Source organism: Haliaeetus leucocephalus, unplaced genomic scaffold, assembly GCF_000737465.1.
Source record: "Haliaeetus leucocephalus isolate CR32 unplaced genomic scaffold, Haliaeetus_leucocephalus-4.0 Scaffold206, whole genome shotgun sequence".
In the NCBI taxonomy this organism is placed as follows: domain Eukaryota; kingdom Metazoa; phylum Chordata; class Aves; order Accipitriformes; family Accipitridae; genus Haliaeetus; species Haliaeetus leucocephalus.
This window is the reverse complement of record NW_010972642.1, coordinates 5,274,167-5,293,087: the sequence shown is the minus strand read 5'-3', so window position 1 is coordinate 5,293,087 and position 18,921 is coordinate 5,274,167. Positions and strand designations below refer to the sequence as shown.

Sequence of the window (18,921 nt, the reverse complement as noted above, 5' to 3'; positions counted from 1 at the left end):
GTCCCCTTTCTTGCCCTCTGTCACCTGCTGTAATGAAAGATATTGGTCCTGAGTCAAAACCTGGCTTCATGTATTAATGAGATGCTCTAAAAGAGCATGTAGGGTCTGCCAATTCATAGCTAAACACCTCTGCCTCAGGAGTGGCTGCAGTATACTTCAGACATGGGAAAGCAGAGACCAGCAGAACCCTAGCTTACTGTGCCAGGATTATACTGACAGCTGAGCCAAAAAAAGTGGTAAAATGAAAAAAAATTATATTATGGCCTTGAATGTTGTGCTAAACTGAGTTTGACTGTAGCCAAAGAGGGTCTCCTGAGGAAAAAGCCAACCGCAACCCCTGCAGGACATCTTGTGTCTTATGAAACAGAGACCCAAAAAAGACTCAATTTTCTTGTCCATCTTAGCCTCCAGCTCTCAGAGTCATTACCAGTGAACTCCTGGGAAACCACCTAAAGCTTCAAACTGCTTGCTTTCTTGCTTTAGTGGTTAATTGTAAGTGGTTAGGGCAGGACTTTGGAATTAACCCTCCTGAGTCAGATTTCTGCCTGTGATGCTGTCCACCTGTTTCATCCTCAGCAAGTTACTTAGTGTCCCTGCCTTCACTGCATCCTATTAAGAGAGCTGTGCAGCACACTGAGGAGCCTTAACGCTGGGGAGCAATAAGAAAAGCTGCAGGAACAGCACCTTTAGGAGGACAAGGTAGTGGGTTTGTACCCCTAGAGAGAGAAGAGAGCTTCAATTATAAGGAATTTGAATGTACATAAATCAAGAAATAAAATTGAAGGTGAGTCGTTTGGGAGGAAATGGGTATCTAGAAAGAAAGGATATAAACTGAATCTGCTTCACTTGCTCTCAAAGGGGTAGTGTGGCTTGATTAATGTCTCATTTAGCTCAGAGCCCCTTGGAGGAACATGTAAAGTCTAAATTCAGACAGTTACATAAAAGGCTTGTTATAGCCTATGCTGTTCTTCAGAGAACAGACACCAATATCCTGGGACAGTCCTCCAAGTTGAATAGCAAAAGCCTTGCACGTGCCTGTAGTGCCTTGTCAGAGCACTGTGCAGGCTCTCCAAGGCAGACTCTTGGCACCATGTGAAGAACTTGGTATCTGCTGGGAGGCAGGGACTGCAACAGGTAATTCTGGAGATGTGCTCCAAGAAGGCTCAGGTCTTCAGATTTCTAGATGCATCTTTACCGCCAATTATTGGTGTTCCCAAGCTGTAGTTTCCCATTAACTGACCTCTATTCTCATCATATTCAACTTTCACTGGATCTCAATTAAAATTTGAAGTGTTAGATGAGATTGTTGCTTTTGGGGATGAAGTAGCACCATGGTTCTGTTGTTTCTGGCTGTTGCAGACTATCAGTCAGTAACACAGTCAGCTTCCTACCCTGAGATGACTATGCATATTTAGGAAGAAGACCTCTTGCTGTGAGGAGGCTTTAGCAATAGTCTGAGCATCTCTTTATCCAAAACTTTCCACTACTGAAAAGCTCTGATATTTTCCTCCTAAGACTGCCGTGCCAGACAAGAAATTGCTCCTCTGCAGGGTCTGCTTAATTCCTGTCTCTGATGATTTTCACCCTGCAGGTAACCTGGAGCAAGCCAACGAAGAGCTGAGAGCAATAATTAAGAAAATCTGGAAGCGCACCAGTATGAAGCTGCTGGACCAGGTGGTGCCCCCCGCAGGTGGTGAGTGCAGGATCTTGTCCCAGCCCCCGAATCTCTCTTTTTCCCCACCTGACATGTCCTACTGCACCTCATGATCATCAGGTGGAATATGGGGGACAAGCTTTCTTCTACAAGCTGTTACCTGTATTTCATCAGGCTGAGATCTCTTTCTGCCTGTACTAATGTGAATATCATGTTCTTACTGCTGAGAAATCAGGGAAGGAAGAAAAGGCGCATAAATAGGAGTTAGAAACATTTATTCCTAGATCTTGCCCCAGTTTGATCATAGGCATTTGCTCCCCTGGACTTTACCGGGTGCCTGCTGGGGGCAAAAGAGGCAGGCAAAGCTAAGTAGCACCAGGGAGGATGATGTGGACTTTATCTGACTGTATAAGGCATGCGGCCTTACCCTCAACTTAAGGACCCAGCCCCATCTCATAACCCCTTCCTATTTAGCAAAACTACCTTTACTATGGCATATAACTCTTTTTTTACTTGCGTAACTGCTTTCTGCTATGATACATGTCAATGACTCATGTACCTGGGGACATTCCTCAGCCAGTCTGAACTGGCGTAACAGATTGCTGTGGGTTGCTATGCAGTGCCGCTGGTAGGCTGTAATTACCAGGCTTCTGGGCAGCTCCTTTGCTAGTGTTGTGGTTTAAGCCCAGCCAGCAACTAGACACCACGCAGCCGCTTGCTCACTCCCCACCCCAAGTGGGATGGGAAGGAGAATCGGAAAGAAAGTAAAACTCGTGGGTTGAGATAAGAATGATTTAATAAATAAAGTAAAATAAAATTTAATACTAACAATAATAATAAAAATATAATTATTATAATAATAATAATTGTAATGAAAAGGAATATAATAAAATAATAAATAAATAAATAAACCCCAAATTTAAAAATAACACCCAAGAAAAAACAAGTGATGCACAATGCAATTGCTCACAATCCACTGACTGATGCCTGAGCAGCGATCTGCTCCTCCCAGCCAACTCCTCCCAGTTTACTGAGCATGCCATTCTATGGTATGGAATATCGCTTTGGCTAGTTCGGGTCAGCTGTCCTGGCTGTGTCCCCTCCCAACTTCTTGTACACCTGCTCGCTGGCTGAGCATGGGAAACTGAAAAATCCTTAGCTTAGGATAAGCGCTACTTAGCAACAACTAGAACATCAGTGTGTTATCAACATTATTCTCACACTAAATCCAAAACACACTCTACCAGCTGCTAAGAAGAAATTAACTCTATCCCAGCTGAAACCAGGACAGCTAGGCTTCTTGGGACCCCAGGTACATGGGCATCCAGTGTGGCCTTCACTGACCTTCCAGGTGGCTCCAGGGGCTATAGCACAAAACAGCACTTGGCACTTAGTTAACAGTCGCAGCCAGATCCTGAACCTTGCCTAGCCTGCTCTGAAGTCAGTGATCCATGTCTTATAAAATTTCCTGTGGGTTTGGAGAAGGGAGGAGAGTTATCTGGATAAACACTTTGTGCACATTTCAGCTGACTGACAGTTTGTATTGAATGACAATACGGCAATAACTGTGTTTCTGGGGAGAGGTGATCATTTTGGTTTGCTCACACCCATGCTAGGCACAGACAATTTCAACGCAGAGAAAGGCCAGATCAGGTCTGGAATGGATGGTCAGTCAGATGCTGTTTGTTAATCCAGACTCTGAGTATGTATTACCCCAGGCTATCACAGGACAGGGTAGTGTGCATTGACCCAGACTGGGAGGCTGCTGCTATAGCAAGATTCTCTGTGGTTGTCCTGGTTTCAGCTGGGATAGAGTTAATTTTCTTCCTAGTAGCTGGTACAGTGCTAGGTTTTGGGTTCAGTATGAGAAGAATGTTGATAACACACTGATGTTTTCAGTTGTTAAGTAGTGTTTAGACTAAGTCAAGGATTTTTGAGCTTCTCATGCCCAGCCAGCAAGAAGGTTGGAGGGGCACGAGAAGTTGGGAGGGGACACGGCCAGGGCAGCTGACCCTAACTGGCCAAAGGGATATTCCACACCATGTGACATCAGGCCTCGTATATAAACTGGGGGGAGTTGGCCTGAGGAGGCAGATTGCTGCTCAGGAACTAACTGGGCGTTGGTCAGTGAGTGGTGAGCAATTGCATTGTGCATGACTTGTTTTGTATATTCCAATTATTTGATTATTGTTATTGTAATTTTATTATTATTATCATCATAATCATTATTATTTTTTTCCTTTCTGTCCTATTAAACTGTCTTTATCTCAACCCATGAGTTTTACTTTTTTTCAATTCTCTCCCCCATCCCACTAAGTGGGAAGGAGTGAGTGAGTGGCTGCGTGGTGCTTAGCTGCTGGCTGAGGTTAAACCATGACAGTGGTAAACCAGTATCAGAGACTGCAAAGCTTAGAGGCGCTTCACCATAAACAATGTACATCCAGAGGCGCATAGCTATAGGGGTTCTCTGCCAGCAGAGCCAGCCTATCCAAATGCCACGTGCACCTCTCCTCCTGACTACCTACAGCAAGCTCTGGCTGTGGAGCAATCCCCTTCCTTCAGCCCTGCATCCTGATGCCATAAGAGGCAGAGATGTACTGCAGTGCCTAGTGTTTCTGAGGGCTCGCGTTAGCAAATACACTGTTTAAAATCAGTTGCTTATTTAATTATTTTTTTTTAATACCCTTCTGCAGATGATGAGGTGACCGTTGGGAAGTTCTATGCCACTTTCCTGATTCAGGAGTATTTCCGGAAGTTCAAGAAGCGTAAAGAACAGGGACTGGTGGGCAAGCCCTCCCAGCGCAACGCGCTCTCCTTGCAGGTGACAAGCGGGCACAGGACGGACAGGGGTGGTACAGTAGAGGCATTTGACCCCATTTCTCTCTCAACCATTCTGGGGGCTGCAATGGGCTATCCCCACTGGAAAGGAGCTTGTAGACCCCTTGAATTACCACATCAATCCTTTTGGATAAACATGTATGTACCATGGGCCACATCCCTTAGCTCTGGAAGTGGAAGGCACAAGTGAGGTATATCCACAGTTTATCAATCTGCTGGTAATATTTGAAATTTGGGTTCCTTTTAGAGAAGTGGTATGAAGTGTCCAGCAGACATTTGCTTATTACCACATTCATTCTACCCTTTCTGAGGGGAGTCAGTATAACAGGGTCAGGGAGACCATGTTGCCAGGAGGCAAAATCAGTTAAAAAACAAAAAGCACACCTGGATGCCAAGATTATCCAACAGATGGGGCATCAGGCTCTAAGACTGGGATCTGTTCACCACTGTGCTACACGTTCACTGGGTGGACTACCAGGCTGTGTGAAAGAATGAGAAAGCCCCATTCACTGTACAAGCAGCACCATTTATGTCCCTCAAGGGTACAGTAAGGAAGAAGGGTGACTCTGGCGTTCCAGCAAGCTAAAAAGTGCTGTGGCACAGGCACAGATACAGACTGAGGTCTCAGCATACCCACAGCTTACCTCCCTGGATGGACTCCCTGGAATGAATTCCAGTCAGTGAGGGGTTTGAGGACTGTCCAGGTCCAGATGCCAGAAGTTTAGCTATTAAATCCATATTTAAGCTACTGATTAAAAATACGAGATTTTCAGAGGCACAAAGTACATGGTTCAGTTGGAACTGTGGGTGCTCTAGGGCTTCTGGTTGTGGATCTGAGAACGCAAAGTTTAAAGCATGCAGACTTGCTTAGTCAAGCCTGTGCATTTATGTCTGTGTCCTGTTGTGATGAAGCCAGGGGACTAGCAACAAACATTCCTGGGTCGGATTGCTAAGAGTTTCTCCTTCTCTAAGCTGGAGATGAAAGAACAGAATGTGGTGGTGTTTTTCTAGAAGCTGGGATGCTATATTAAGTAAAAGGGCTTCACAGTGCTCAGGAAGAAATAGCACTGCTTTTATTTCTCATATACCCACTCGGAGATATGAAGCTCTATAGTTTGCTGTTTTGCAGGCTGGTCTGCGCACACTTCACGACATTGGGCCAGAGATCCGACGAGCAATTTCTGGAGACCTGACAGCTGAAGAAGAGCTAGATAAGGCCATGAAAGAAGCTGTTTCTGCTGCCTCTGAAGATGATATCTTCCGGGTAGGTGCTGAACAAGTTTGCAAGCTGAGGCTAGACCAGTAGCTGAGCTCAAAGAGTGTTACATTCTCTTTTCTGTGCTTTCATGTATTTCAGCTGGGCGCTCTTTCTTGTTTTCTAGACCCTACTAGAAAACAGAGTGGTGGACTCAGGGGTGCCAGGTCCTAAGATCTTTGCACAGGTTTTATCCCATTTTCTTCTCAATGGAAGTTTCCCTCATAAACCCTAATAAAATCAGAACAAGAATGGCCAAAGAGTCTGAAAAACAGATCAGTTCAGCCATCTTACAGTCTGCAGAGCAGCAGCCAGGCACACTTCAGTGTTTTGTTCACTCCTTTCAGTGGCACAAGTAGCATCCAAAAAATACACCAGAACCCAGTAGAGCTCCTATGGAAGGAGGAGATTTTCTGAGCAAGTTACCTAAATCTTTTCTTTCTTATTTCATTCCTATTTCTTGTAATTGTCTCCGCTGGTAATATTTCCTCTACTTTGGCATTTTCCTCCTTTCCTTACAGAAAGATGCTGTCAGTCCCTTTCATTACTCATCATCTAAACAGTACATAACTGGCTCATTAAATCTGTCTTCATTTGTTCCTCCAGGTGATTAATAGTTTCTAGTGCTCTTCTCAAATTCCCTCTCATGTCTAAATATTGCTTTGCAACTGCACTGTGAAAACCAGAGAGCAGTTACCTGCTTCTTGCATCCCTACCCAGTCCTGCACTTCCAAGACTGGTGGGAGGTGTAGAGACACCTTTGCCTCACCTATGCACCTGGCCAGTCCTCTGAAATACCTTAGAAAGCTAAAGCTTTCACAGCCTGTGTGTACCTAGTCTTTCTGACAGAGAAGTCCATGTGCTATCCTCTGGAAGGGAGAGCACCAGTGCCATCATGCATGCTTTGGTCCTCACATTTTTTTTTAACTCAACAGGCTAAGCAGGAAACATCAGGGCCCTTGCACATCCTCTCACTCACAAAGGGAAAATCATTCCTGTTTCTCTGACAGAGAGCCGGAGGCTTGTTCGGAAACCATGTCAGCTATTACCAAAGTGATGGCAGGAGTGCGTTCCCCCAGACATTCACCACCCAGCGACCTTTGCACATCAATAAGTCTGGCAACAACCAGGGAGATACCGAGTCTCCATCTCATGAGAAACTGGTGGACTCCACCTTCACTCCCAGCAGCTACTCATCTTCAGGCTCCAATGCCAACATCAACAATGCCAACAACACTGCCCTGTGCCGCTTCCCCAGCCCACCCAGCTACCCCAGCACTGTCAGCACAGTGGAAGGCCATGGGACCCCCTTGTCACCCACCATACGTGTGCAGGAGGCTCCTTGGAAACTACCTTCCAAAAGGTAAGCTTCACAGCAGAGTGTGAGTCAAGGGACCAGGTAGAGGAACACGCATGCAAACACCAGAGCACTGCTGCCTAGCTGAAGTCACTCACCAGACATTGCCCAGTCTGCAGCCTGGATCGAGCCTTCTGGTTCTCCACTTGTGCCAAAGCCCACGGTGCAACAGATATGCATCAGTTGACCCCTGCAAAGAAGCAGCACTCTTGCTGACCAACACACTTGATTTCTCTGGGCTTTATCATGAAGAAACCTTTGTAAGAACCAAAAGGAGCCTTATTTGTCCCTCCTTCACCTCAGGGAGGTGTTTCATCAACTGGTAACTAAAAGAGACTGCAATTCATCTCTTAAGCGCCCAATAGGGAGCTTCATTCAGTGGGTCACATCCCTACAGAGGTCACCAAAGGCATTCTGGGAGGAGGGCGGCAAGGTTTTCAGAAATGCAATACTGTACAAAGCAAAGAAAATCCCCTTCTCTGGGCAGCTTTCAGGCTGTCTACACACAGATGACTACTACAAAAGGAGTATCATTTTTATCAGTGGGGGATTTTTTTTTTTTTTAACCTTTTCAGTAACAGCAGGAAGGAGCAGGAAAATTTTTTTTTTTGGTGCAGAGAGTGCTTAATGTGAAAAGGTGGAGAAATGCTGCCCCAGCAAAGGACAGAATAGGACAATAAGATGGAAGAAATTCAGTGGGTGCAGAATTGCCCAAGTAAAGAGTCCAGTGGTTCTTCTATTTCGTGCATTCCTGAGGGAGGCCACTGAAGTTGCACAATATGTGTTACCATCTGCCCTCCCCCTTGCTGACTTGTGCTGATGTGACACTGCTAACATGGTGTTCTTTTCTCTCCTTGCTTCCTTGGGCACCTTCCTTGAATTAGGACGCATTACTACGAAACACTGGGACGGTACGTGTTCTCCCTCATGCTCTAATGCTCTCTGGGTGTAAGACCCATTGTTCATCCCATTGAAAGTCCAAATTCCCATTAATGCTGAATATGAGCTCTTCTTTTTGGTGTTAGTAGGGCTGAAAAAGAGGTAACGATCACCATGACACCTCCAGAAAATTCTCCTGACTCAGGGCTTTTCTGCCCACAGTCAGGTAGTGATGTATGGACTGTTTCTAGCTGGTTTCTAGATTTGGGGGGGGGATAGAGTTTCTAGCTGGGCTCACACATCTAGGCACTCTCTGATCACAGCACAGTGAAGTACACCCTGGCATGTTCATAGAAAAATTCTGCATGGTTTTGGCTAAACGCAGACTGTTGAATAGGGGGAGCTGCCATGTACTGATTTTCTCCCCCCTGCACCTTAGCAGTTTTACTTGCCTCCCATCTCAGGAAGAAGGTCACTCCAGCACTGTCTTACAGGCAGTTTTATATCATGTATATGCACATTTCTCCCAATGTTTTTTGCTTAAACCAAATGATAAAATAATGTTTCCTATCCAGTCCCTGAAAGATGGAAAAAAAAACCTGCCACGCTGCTCTCTTCTGTGAATGCTAGTAACAGACTGACATTGGCTCCAATACCTCCATGTCAGTATCTCAAAGATTCACACTACCTTCAGATTTTATTTTACTCCTCAGAAAACACAAACTCAGAGTGAAGTGAAATGAAAGCCGAGACATGAAACAGAGGGACAAAGAGGAGGCAAGCAGGGAATTAAGGGCTGTCACACTTAAGTGTTTGAACAAATCCTACTGAATTCAGTAGAAGCACTCTGCAGTTAGTGATGAGAAAAAAGGGACCAAAGATGGAAAAGACAGCAAGGAACAAGAGCGTGAACAGGAGGCAGAAGGGAAAGATGGTGCAGAGTAAGGGATTTGGGCGGCAAAGGCCATACACCACAGAGCTGAGAGGTTTATTGTTAGTGTCTAGGAGGCTCCTCTGAAATTTGTAACCAAGGCTTTTGCAACAAGGGAAAAAGCTGTTATTTCCAAGACCCCATCTCAGATTTTACTTCAGTTTCAGTGAGATATATCTTTGGAAATGTGGTCAATGTGATGTGCACATTTATAGAGTATATGTAGTCACAAATGACAATAATATGTTTACGGTATTGTTCAGCATTGATTTAAGAAGCTCTTGCTCCGAAAGAGGACACAGACAAAGGTTGTTGCTTTGTATTTGTGAACTCAGCTCTGTTCAGTCATTGATTTTTCTATGATAGCTTTTCAACATTATAATAAACTGAGACAGATGGAGCCTGTCATTCTTGTCTTTATAACAGGTTGTCTCTACCATCTCCATATCTTGACTTGTCTTTTTTGCTCATTAGCTCCGGTTCCAGAGACAGCCAGCTGGCAATTGTTTGCCAAGAGGAAGTGTCTCAGGATGAGACTTATGATGAAAATTTGAATGAAGACATTGAGTACTGTAGTGAACCAAGTCTGCTCTCTACTGAAATGTGAGCTTTGCAGCTTTAGTCAAGGTGTTTGGGTGGTTCTTTAATTAAGGGGCAGAGGTGGGAAGAGGTTACGTTTTTCTACAAAAATCTCCATTTATGGGGTAAGGCCAGAAGATGTTAGCCAGACAACTCAAATATCAGAAAATAATTTAAAAAAAAAAAAAAAAGGCAGTTCAGCCCTGAGAATTAACATTGAAAAGGATATCTCTCACCTAGGATTTTCTTTCTTCTCTGAATGAGACATCTGGATCTGCAAGGCCTACCCTCACATTCACTTCTACCATCTAATGTTGCCAGATCTCATCTTTAGAGCATTCTCTGTCTCATGGTCTCTTGTTACTGCTCCTGAACCAGTTATAGCTCAAAGCTAGCTCACTATTGCATCCATTTGATAGCATGAACTTCCTGGCTTCCCTGCTGGAAGAGGGGTTATTCTGTCCAATATCAGCTGCTTTTCTAGAATCTCTCTGTTCTCCTTTCCAGGCTTGCATACCAAGATGATGAAAACAGACAACTTACTCCACCAGAAAACAACAAAGGAGAGGACACCCGGCACTCTCCGAAGAAAGGGTTTCTGTGCTCCTCAGCGCTAGGTAACCTCCCAGCATGACGTGCAGGCTGTGCTTTCCTCTGCCTCAACTGAGTTCTCACGTCTTGCTGGAAGAATCGAGCGTGTGTGGGCAGGGGTGTTGCTGTTGGCTGCATTTAGCCCATGAGACCAGGAATCCCATGGCATGCATACGATCCTGATCACATACATGACTCTACTGACTTTATGCTCAGTCAGTAGATGAATCTGTGGCTGTTTGGATAGTCCATGTGATCTGTTTGATTAAGCCAGCCTGTGAATTAGGGGAGTTCATTAGAGCACTGTAGACTCTCCAAACAATCACCACGGAGTCACCAAATGGGCTAGCCTTGAGTATATGGTGTTCTGTTCTGTGTGTATTCAGCAGGGAAAAAGGAGAGGTTGTGTCTTGTCAGCTACAAGGAAAACAGTGAATTTCAGATTAAGTTAATACAATACAAATCTGCTTTCTGCTCTAATTGTGCCTGGAGATTTTCAAGTGCTTGAGCGTGCAGACTCCACTCAGGTGAAATCCACAAATCATAAGATTTTATGGAAGTATCAGGACAAATGTGACAGTCTGGAAGAAAATGAGCTCTTTTATGTAGAATATTTTTCAGCCTTTTTCCTGAGTATTGGTGTGGAGGAAAAGGACATTTGGGGGAGAAACTAAGAAGAATCCTGTATATAAAAAACATTCTTACAAAATAAAAGTGACAGACTAGGTAGTGTAATGTTTAAAGTGAGGCTACTGAGTCTTCACTCAAATCCTTCAGGATGCTTGTACAATTGAGTATTTTAAAAGCATTTACTTTATTTCAAAACTTAAAATATTAGGCGATGAAAATTCCTATATCTATCTGTAAGGCCAAATTTCCAGTCAGTCCTTGATACAATGCTTCATTAGCTACATACAGTGATGTCATACTCATTTTACTGGTTTTTTTTCTCTGGAAAGAGGAAATACTTTTTATCTGCATTGTAGCATTCATTCTCTGGGTTATAACATGTTTCCTCCAACCCCCGAGAGGGCCTTTTCTCAACAAATCAATATTATAGATGCTTACTATTTTCAGAATTCTTATTTTCTTTCCTTCTTTAGAAAAATGTCAACAGGATCAAGAAGTCCACAAAATATTTTAGTGTGCCATGCAGCTCTATCTTTAATACTGGATTTAGTTGCCGTTCTTCAGAAGTAGAGCCTGTGTACTTGTTCATAAACATACTTCACTGTACTTTTAAATTCCTTCATAGGGAGTACCTTTCTCATATTTACAGAAGTAAAGTTCAATTTTATAGCAAGTAAACAATGAGACTGTTTCAGTAGTTCCACCTAAAGTTCCATGTTTATATAAGAAAAAAAAAAAAAGTGCTTTTTTTTCTTCTCTTCTTTCCAAATTTTGGAAATGCTTCATGTCTATATAAGCAGCCTCCCATTCACCAGCGAATTCAACTATTGATAAATTCACTTCCACTCGACCTTGCTATAGACACAGCCTCATAAACTGTGGTATGTCTGGCAGCTAAGGGACACAGATCACATGCAAGCAGGAGGCCGATGTCACCTGAGCAGCCTGACGGCCCCTTCTGCACATTGTGTACAGCCAGGCACAGCAGCAGAGCCTCAGCTGCCATCATCGGTCCCACTGAGGGCTTTACCTGAACCAGAGAGGTCTGAGAACACTTCCACTGCTTAGGAGGGAAATCAGCTGCATGGTATCTACTAGGACAGTTTTTTAAAAGAGGAAAAATAAAAATCATCATCCAGAGTTTTATCTTGCAGCTTGCTTGGAAGCTAGTGCTGGTTGGTCAATGATGCTCGATTGCTTTTTGGAAAGGAAAAGGTGTTGAGGGAAAGTGGACAGAGCCTAAAATGTGGGTGTCTTTGCTGTATCTCCACTGGGACTGCACTAAAAGAAATTGAAAACAGATTACCTCTAGTGTATTATGAGTGATGGACACAGTTGTGTGTGATTGCTTTTCAGGTCGAAGAGCATCTTTTCACTTAGAATGTCTGAAAAGACAGAAAAACCAGGGCGTAGATGTCTCACAGAAGACAGTTCTGCCTTTGCATCTGGTACATCATCAGGTAAGCATTAATAACCACAAAGGCTCAAGCAATGTAACTGAGACCCTACCATCAGCAATGCTCCCACATTGTATCCCAACACACTTTTTAAAAACCATTTGGGACAGTTTCTCACCCATATCAAAGGTCCAATTTTTAGAATTGTATTTGCCATCATACTCATTCCTGCTTCGAGGATTTTTATCATTCCCAGAAGAATGCTACGGGAACATGTCCTTTGGAGTCTGCAGAGTTATCATTTTCTGATGTCCATGAAAAAGTAAAATAAAAAAAACTAGCTAAAAGATAAAAATAATTACCCAAATTGCATGCTGCAGTGCAATTAGACTGGCTTGATGGTAGTATGCACACAAATAAAATGTGCAGGGTCTACTTTCATATTAATTAAAGGTAACCAGTAACTGTAATTAATCATTTTAAAACATAAACTGATTACATGTAATTAATCAGCTTCTTAAGCCCTTTGTAACTGCATTCAGCAGCCTAGCAAATGTATGCTCAGGCACATACCTAGATGATTAGCCAGCTGTCATAGTCCAAAGTAGATTTGTGTCTTTCAATTTGATGATGCCACTTTTTGTCACCATAAAAGAAACAGGTGCAGATGGTAGTGCCAGCCTTGCAAGTGGGGCATCCTGCTCTGTGCAGTCCCCCGGGGCAGGGCAGAACGGCCTTCCCAGCTCCTTAGGCTGCCACAGGGGCAGAAAACTCCACGCGGAAGGGTTGGGAGGAGTAAGAATTCAGAGCAGAGGAGTGAGAGAGAAGTACACTTGAGGCTCCCTGGCTTTTCTCGCCTCCACTCCTAGCCAGTTATCCTTTAAGGATCAAGTTCCAGAAAGCAGTGGTCTGCAGAGAGTTACAGCTGTGGCAGGGACAACCAGCAGATGTGTTGGGGCAGGGAGGAGTGGGTGGGAAACAGCTTCCCACACTCCCCACAGCAGCAGCAGCCCTCTGGAGACTTCCTGCCCTCCCACGGCAGACCAGGCAGAGGGCACATATGCCTCCAACCCTCTCAGCCCACCCGGCTGGCAGAATCACCTCCCTCTAACCTGTACAAAGAGGATGGAGCTACTTCACCCTTCCTCATCCCACCTTGCGGCTCCAAACCTAGAGGGATGGGGTTCTGCTCACCCCAGTGTCACTCAGCCAGACTGAAGGGTTACCCTGACACAGACATCTGGCCTCCAGCTGACAACACTCAGCAGCGTTCTTACATTTACAAAAATGTTAGGCTACAACAGTGCTTAAAATAAGAACATAAAGTGGAAAGGTTGCCTCTGCTAAGCGCACTGGATTCGGTTGCTCATGAATGCTTGAAGGGCTATTCTCACAAAATACTCATACATCGTGATATGTAAATATAGGCGGCTGAAGCTCAAAGCAGTCCTTAAGAGCTTCTTTCAACTTCCTCAGAACCTTATATTTTGGATAAAACACCTTGTATATGTTTCTGCCAACAAGCTGAAAAATGGTTCAGTTGTCCTGCCTGACAGATCTAGGACTCTCCTGAAGTCCTGGCAGTTTAAGGGATGTGCTGAGGCCATCATAGCCTGCAGGGCATGACTTATACAGATGAATTTTTAAGGGCTTTCTTCGTCACTGAAATATCTTGAACCTTGTAGGTGACTAATAATTAATTCTTTTGTTCATCTGTCACTGAAATCATTAGCCCAGCATGGTTATCAGTTCCCAGGGATTTCAGTGGCAGATGGACTGAGCTTCACTTAACTTTAGATATCTTAAAGTTAGCTCTCTAGTTTAAACTGGTCAGTTCAGTCCCACTGTGGTCAACAGAGAGAAAGACCATCACCAAAGGGCAAGTATAAGTCTTGTCTAAGCCTCGCCCTCCAGATAGCATTTTCAGGAAGGTATCGAAAAGAGGCAGGAGGCTTGCTGGTGTGTCTCTACACAGTTAGCTTAGACTAAATATATAGCCTTCAGATAGGTGAAGCTGGGTGAGACTAACCCTAGCCCAAACAAGAGGATTCTCTGCAACATAACCCACATGCTTTTGTATTTTCTATGCATTTATTTCTTTGCTCATACTAGGCAGCAGTGAGCTCTGTGAGATGAGTTTGTGACTCTGACAGCATTGTTTACAGAACAAGGCAGCAGTCACCATGAATAAGGCCCTGTGCAACAAGGGGCTTCTTGAGAAATTTGTTACAAAAGGAGGCTGGATGACTCAGAGATTGTGTATATGATTACAGGAAGGACTGGATGGCTTGAAGTATAATCATCAGATATTGATCCTCCCACCAACAGCAGATGCCTTAAAATCCAGCGGTGGATTTATAGTTATTGCTAACTGCAGACACATCTAAAATTCACATCTGGTATCTGTTCATGTGCCACAGTAGACACTTACAGAAAACACAGCAATTGGCAGTAAATGCTAGCAGTGTGGGCGGTAGCAGTGGTGGGAAAATGAATTGCTGTCTCACCCACTGGAGAAGTGGTGGTGTTTCTGGCAAGGCTGTGGGGAGTGGGGCTGCATCTCTCCTGTCAGTGCAGTGGTTCCAAGGCTGAAGAACTGCAGTCATGCAAGTTTGCAGTCTGGTGCTTGGCACTAGCTCAGGATACACCATTTAAAGGAAAGCTTGCAAAATGAGTTTGCAGGAAACATCCAAACTGTTCCAGGAGCTGGCAGCTGTCTTCATAAGCCTCGAGAACCTCCGGGCCTTTCTCGGGTGGTTTCTCCAGAAACTCCTTGTTCCGGCCCTGCTGCTAAGAGCAAGCTCTCACTCGTCTTGTTCCTCTTCTGTCCACAGGCGTTAGCAGTGGCCGGCCTGAGTCCCCTACTCCAGCGAAGCCATTCCCCCACCATGTTCTCTCGGCTGTGTGCTACACCCCCCGCTACACCCTGCAGCCGTGGCTGGCCGCAACAGACCATCCCAACTCTGCGTCTCGACGGGGCAGAGTCCAGTGAGAAGCTCAACAGCAGCTTCCCGTCAGTACACTGCGGCTCTCGGTACCCTGACAACACTGGCTGCAGCAGCCCGAGGAGAGCCAGACCGGTCTCCCTCACCGTCCCCAGCCAGACCGGAGGGAGCAGCAGGCAGTTTCACGGCAGCGCTGGCAGCCTGGTTGAAGCGGTAAGACTGCAGAGTCGCGAAGGACATGAGTAGTGGCAAGGCCAACTAGAAATGCGGCCCTCGGAAGAGCAGGGCAACAGATATATTGCTGCCCACAATGCTAAGAGTAGGCGAGCCCGTCTCCAAGCAGGGATTAGCAGCGTGAATGGGAGGAGAAGGACCGCTAGGGAAAATACAGCCGTAATGAGCGTTGCGTTAGGGGTGCGACAGGGCTGATGATGCAGGGTACTAACGTATGTCTTTGTCTCTGGTTCCCTACCTGCTTTTGAAGGTCTTGATTTCGGAAGGACTGATGCAGTTTGCTCAAGATCCAAAGTTCATTGAGGTCACAACCCAGGAGCTCGCAGATGCCTGTGACATGACGATAGAAGAGATGGAAAATGCAGCAGACAACATTCTCAATGGTAACAGCAAGCAGAGCCCCAATGGCAACCTCTTGCCTTTTGTTAACTGCAGGGACCCAGGGCAGGACAGTGCAGGAGAGGAAGAGGAAGAGGTGCAGAACCCGGATTGTAGAAAAAGTCAGGAGGAGCTCAAGGACAGCAGGATTTATATCAGCAGCCTGTAGTTGCCAGGGCTGGAAGCGATGCTGGTTTTTTATTTGTTTCAATGTTCCTAATGGGTTTGTTTCAGAAGTGCCTCACTGTTCTCGTGACCTGGAGTAACCGGAACAGCGTTCTTCATTCATTTCTGTTGGGACGAGTCGCAGAGTTGGGTGGTGTAAGAAAGCTTTTCAGGAGCGGATATAACCCCAGCACGTGTCCATGAAGCAAGAGTGAGGAGGAGGAGGAGGAGGAAGAGGAGGAGAGCCAGCTCCCTCTTTTTTTTCAGTCCCTGCACAAGGAACGACGACCGCCTCCCAAGCGTGAAGGGGAACCTCAGCTTCCTGTGGATGGCCCTAGCCAAAAGGACCCTGCGCCAAACGGGTGTCTTTCAACTTTGCTTGTAAAAATCATTTTGCACATATTCTGTATGAGCCTCACCGTCTCCATAAAGCCAAGGCCCTTTGATTCGGAAGGAGAGGAGGACTTCTTCTGCTGTGGATTCCCGTACCGCGAAGGGGAGGAGGAAGCAGAAGAAGGCCGCGGGCGCCCGAGGGGCAGCCGGCAGCGCTGCCCAACCCTGCCCAGACTGCCCGGCAGCGGTCTCTGCCGACCAATCCAAGCTCAGGCAGCCACTCCTGCCAACCAGTCAGAGCTCGAGCAGTCATTTGCCAGCCAATCCGAGCTTAGGCAGTCTTCTGCCGGCCAATCGGAGCTCAGACAGCCAGCCGCGCCAGCCAGCGGGAGAGCGGGGAGCCGGCTCCGCGGTGGAGCTGAGCCAACCGCCCCGCGCTTCTGAGGTGGCGCTGGGCTGGCGGAGATCTCTCCTTGTTTTGCAGTTTGATATTTTCTTGAAAGCATGTTGCAGTTTTTATTTTGACTAATTTTTTTTTTTTTTTTTTTTTTTTTTGGAGGGAGAAGGGAGTGTTTACAACGTTTTGTAATCACCTACCTTTTTGTTTTGGTTTATTTTCACCTTTGCAAATGTTAAATTGGTTTGATCATGTATTATTTAAACTGGGGTTTTTTCTCCATTGAAATTTGGTAGAAGTATAATGATAGACAAGTTTTACCAACCATTATGTACACCAAGAATTTGTAATTTTATTTGCTAGTAATTGAAACCTCCTTTTTTTGTTGTTGTTTTATAATTTAAAGATAGTAGGCAATGCACTTGATATAGTCTTGCACATTTGAGTGATTGATTTGGGTTCTTTTTAGTGCTAAGTATATCTGTGAGTGTGGGAGCAATACCAAGCGAGTGTGCGTGCGCGCGTGAGTGTGCGTGTGTAAGTGCATGCAGTTCTCCACATCCTGGTTTGAGCTGCAGGAGATCTGTATCTGGGGCCATTTGAATGCAAAAACAAACCACTGTCTCTGCTTTTGAAAGGGGAATCAGTAACTCTTTGCATTTTCTGTTCCACAAGATATGCAAAAACAATGCAATAATATTAATTTTAAAATACAATTGTAAGTTGTGTTGGCATTAAAACTGTATAGAAAAAAATTGCGGGGGTGGGGGGAAACAAAAAAAAAAAAACCAGAAGGCGTTACGCTTCAATATATTCCGTGTGATGTTTTATTGCATTGATAATGTTTCTGTTGAAGAAACCGTTATACTTGAATTCAGGTCAGTTTCAGTATTTTTCAAATATTTTTTTAAAATGAATTGCAATTGTGCCAAGCAAAGATAATGAATCGAATTAAGTTTGTTTAAAAAAAAAAAAGAAAAAAAAGAATCACTTCTTGTATATTTTGCTGCATGTCAAGTGAATCATTTCGTATTTGGAATGTGCCAAGCTTTACCTTTGAACTTTTAAGTGCTTTTCTACGTGTGGTTGGGGAAAGGGGTACTATTTTTTTTCCTTTTTTAATTTGTACAATGAACAAAGTGTACCTGGTGTAAGTAACTCTTCTGCAATCCACTGACAGGTTGAACGTTACTGATTTTGCATATCTTGTGTTCATTTTCCTTCTTCCTCACTCCCTTTAAACATGCACGATGACTTTATTGGTAGAGAATCTTTCTTCCCAAGACTGGGACATTTTATTCAGGCTTTGTTCTCTTTCCTTTTGCTCAGTTTCTCTAAAGGTCTTGTCCCACTGGAGAGTGGCAAGACCCTCAAGCTGATTTGGCAGATCCATCCTACATATTCAGCTGGCACCAGCAATTCAAGGAGCAGGGAAAAAAAAATCTGCTTTCAAATTTCTTTTATTAAATAGCTAACCCTGATCAATTCTAGCAGGGTCCTGGGATAAGCAAATGCCAGAGGCAGAATCATTAACAAAGTAGTTTTAACTCTGGTCTGGACTGAAAGCAGAGGGCAAGTGAGGGAGAGAGCTCTGGATTGTTGCTTAGGAGAATTGCTCCAGTCTGGTCCAGATGCAGATGTTAAGTGACTTTTTTGTTTTCTTATGCACGGTCTTATCCCTCTTCCTAGACTTTAGTGGATGGATCAGATTCTAGTCACAACACATCTGACGGCACAGCATGTCCTAGCCATATTTCCCTACTAGTGAGTGTGAACCTCTCTTGACTTTCCTCACACTGATACTTGGCCCTAACCTGTGAGAGAGGCTGAAAAACCAGGCAGGTATTGTTAGATTATGCAACTGATTTTTGTCTAGACTACTGCTGTTTTTTCTCCCTTCTCAAAACGGTTCACAAACTTGCACATCAGTGCTGAGCTAGGAGGTGTGATCTGACTCAGAGCTAAACTTTCATTCAAATCTTGAGCTTCTGCAGATGTCTGAGAACATAACTTATTGTATATGTTGATTACATTCTTTTTGTAATGCCCTTGTTTTTCTTTTTGATTCTCTGTGGCATAAGGCAGAAATAGTAAGGGTACTTTTGACAGTGCACTTTTTCCAGTGTCATTTTGAACTGGCCAGTAGCAGCTCAAGATACCTTGAAAAAAACCACATCCTTTTAAACTAGAGAAATACAAATCCATTTATACAACCACCTGGCATCAAAGTCCTAATTCAACACTTCCCTGGAGAAAGTAACCAGCTGATGTCTGTCAGTCTCACCCTTTCCATCCCTCGTGCCTGTATGGAGATGGGCACACAAACGTATCTCCCTTTGGGAGTTTGCTGCTGCTAGC

General features: G+C 44.6%; 1 protein-coding gene across 17 annotated transcripts in view; it reads left to right on the top strand.

Annotated features, from left to right (window-relative positions):
* CACNA1C (calcium channel, voltage-dependent, L type, alpha 1C subunit) overlaps window positions 1-15,837 on the top strand; it is a 409,208-nt gene extending 393,371 nt beyond the window's left edge. For 11 of the 17 annotated variants that reach the window (XM_010566185.1, XM_010566178.1, XM_010566184.1 and 8 more), the window contains 9 exons: window positions 1,592-1,693; window positions 4,348-4,475; window positions 5,622-5,756; window positions 6,758-7,110; window positions 9,389-9,517; window positions 10,001-10,110; window positions 12,071-12,174; window positions 14,946-15,269; window positions 15,541-15,837. In XM_010566185.1, coding sequence (XP_010564487.1) covers window positions 1,592-1,693; window positions 4,348-4,475; window positions 5,622-5,756; window positions 6,758-7,110; window positions 9,389-9,517; window positions 10,001-10,110; window positions 12,071-12,174; window positions 14,946-15,269; window positions 15,541-15,837 — 1,682 coding nt within the window. Of the gene's footprint in view, window positions 1-1,327; window positions 1,335-1,550; window positions 1,694-4,347; window positions 4,476-5,621; window positions 5,757-6,757; window positions 7,111-9,388; window positions 9,518-10,000; window positions 10,111-12,070; window positions 12,175-14,945; window positions 15,270-15,540 lie in introns of all 17 variants that reach the window. The other 6 variants (XM_010566180.1, XM_010566179.1, XM_010566177.1 and 3 more) reach the window with 1 other exon arrangement.
* The last annotated feature ends 3,084 nt before the right edge of the window (window positions 15,838-18,921 follow it).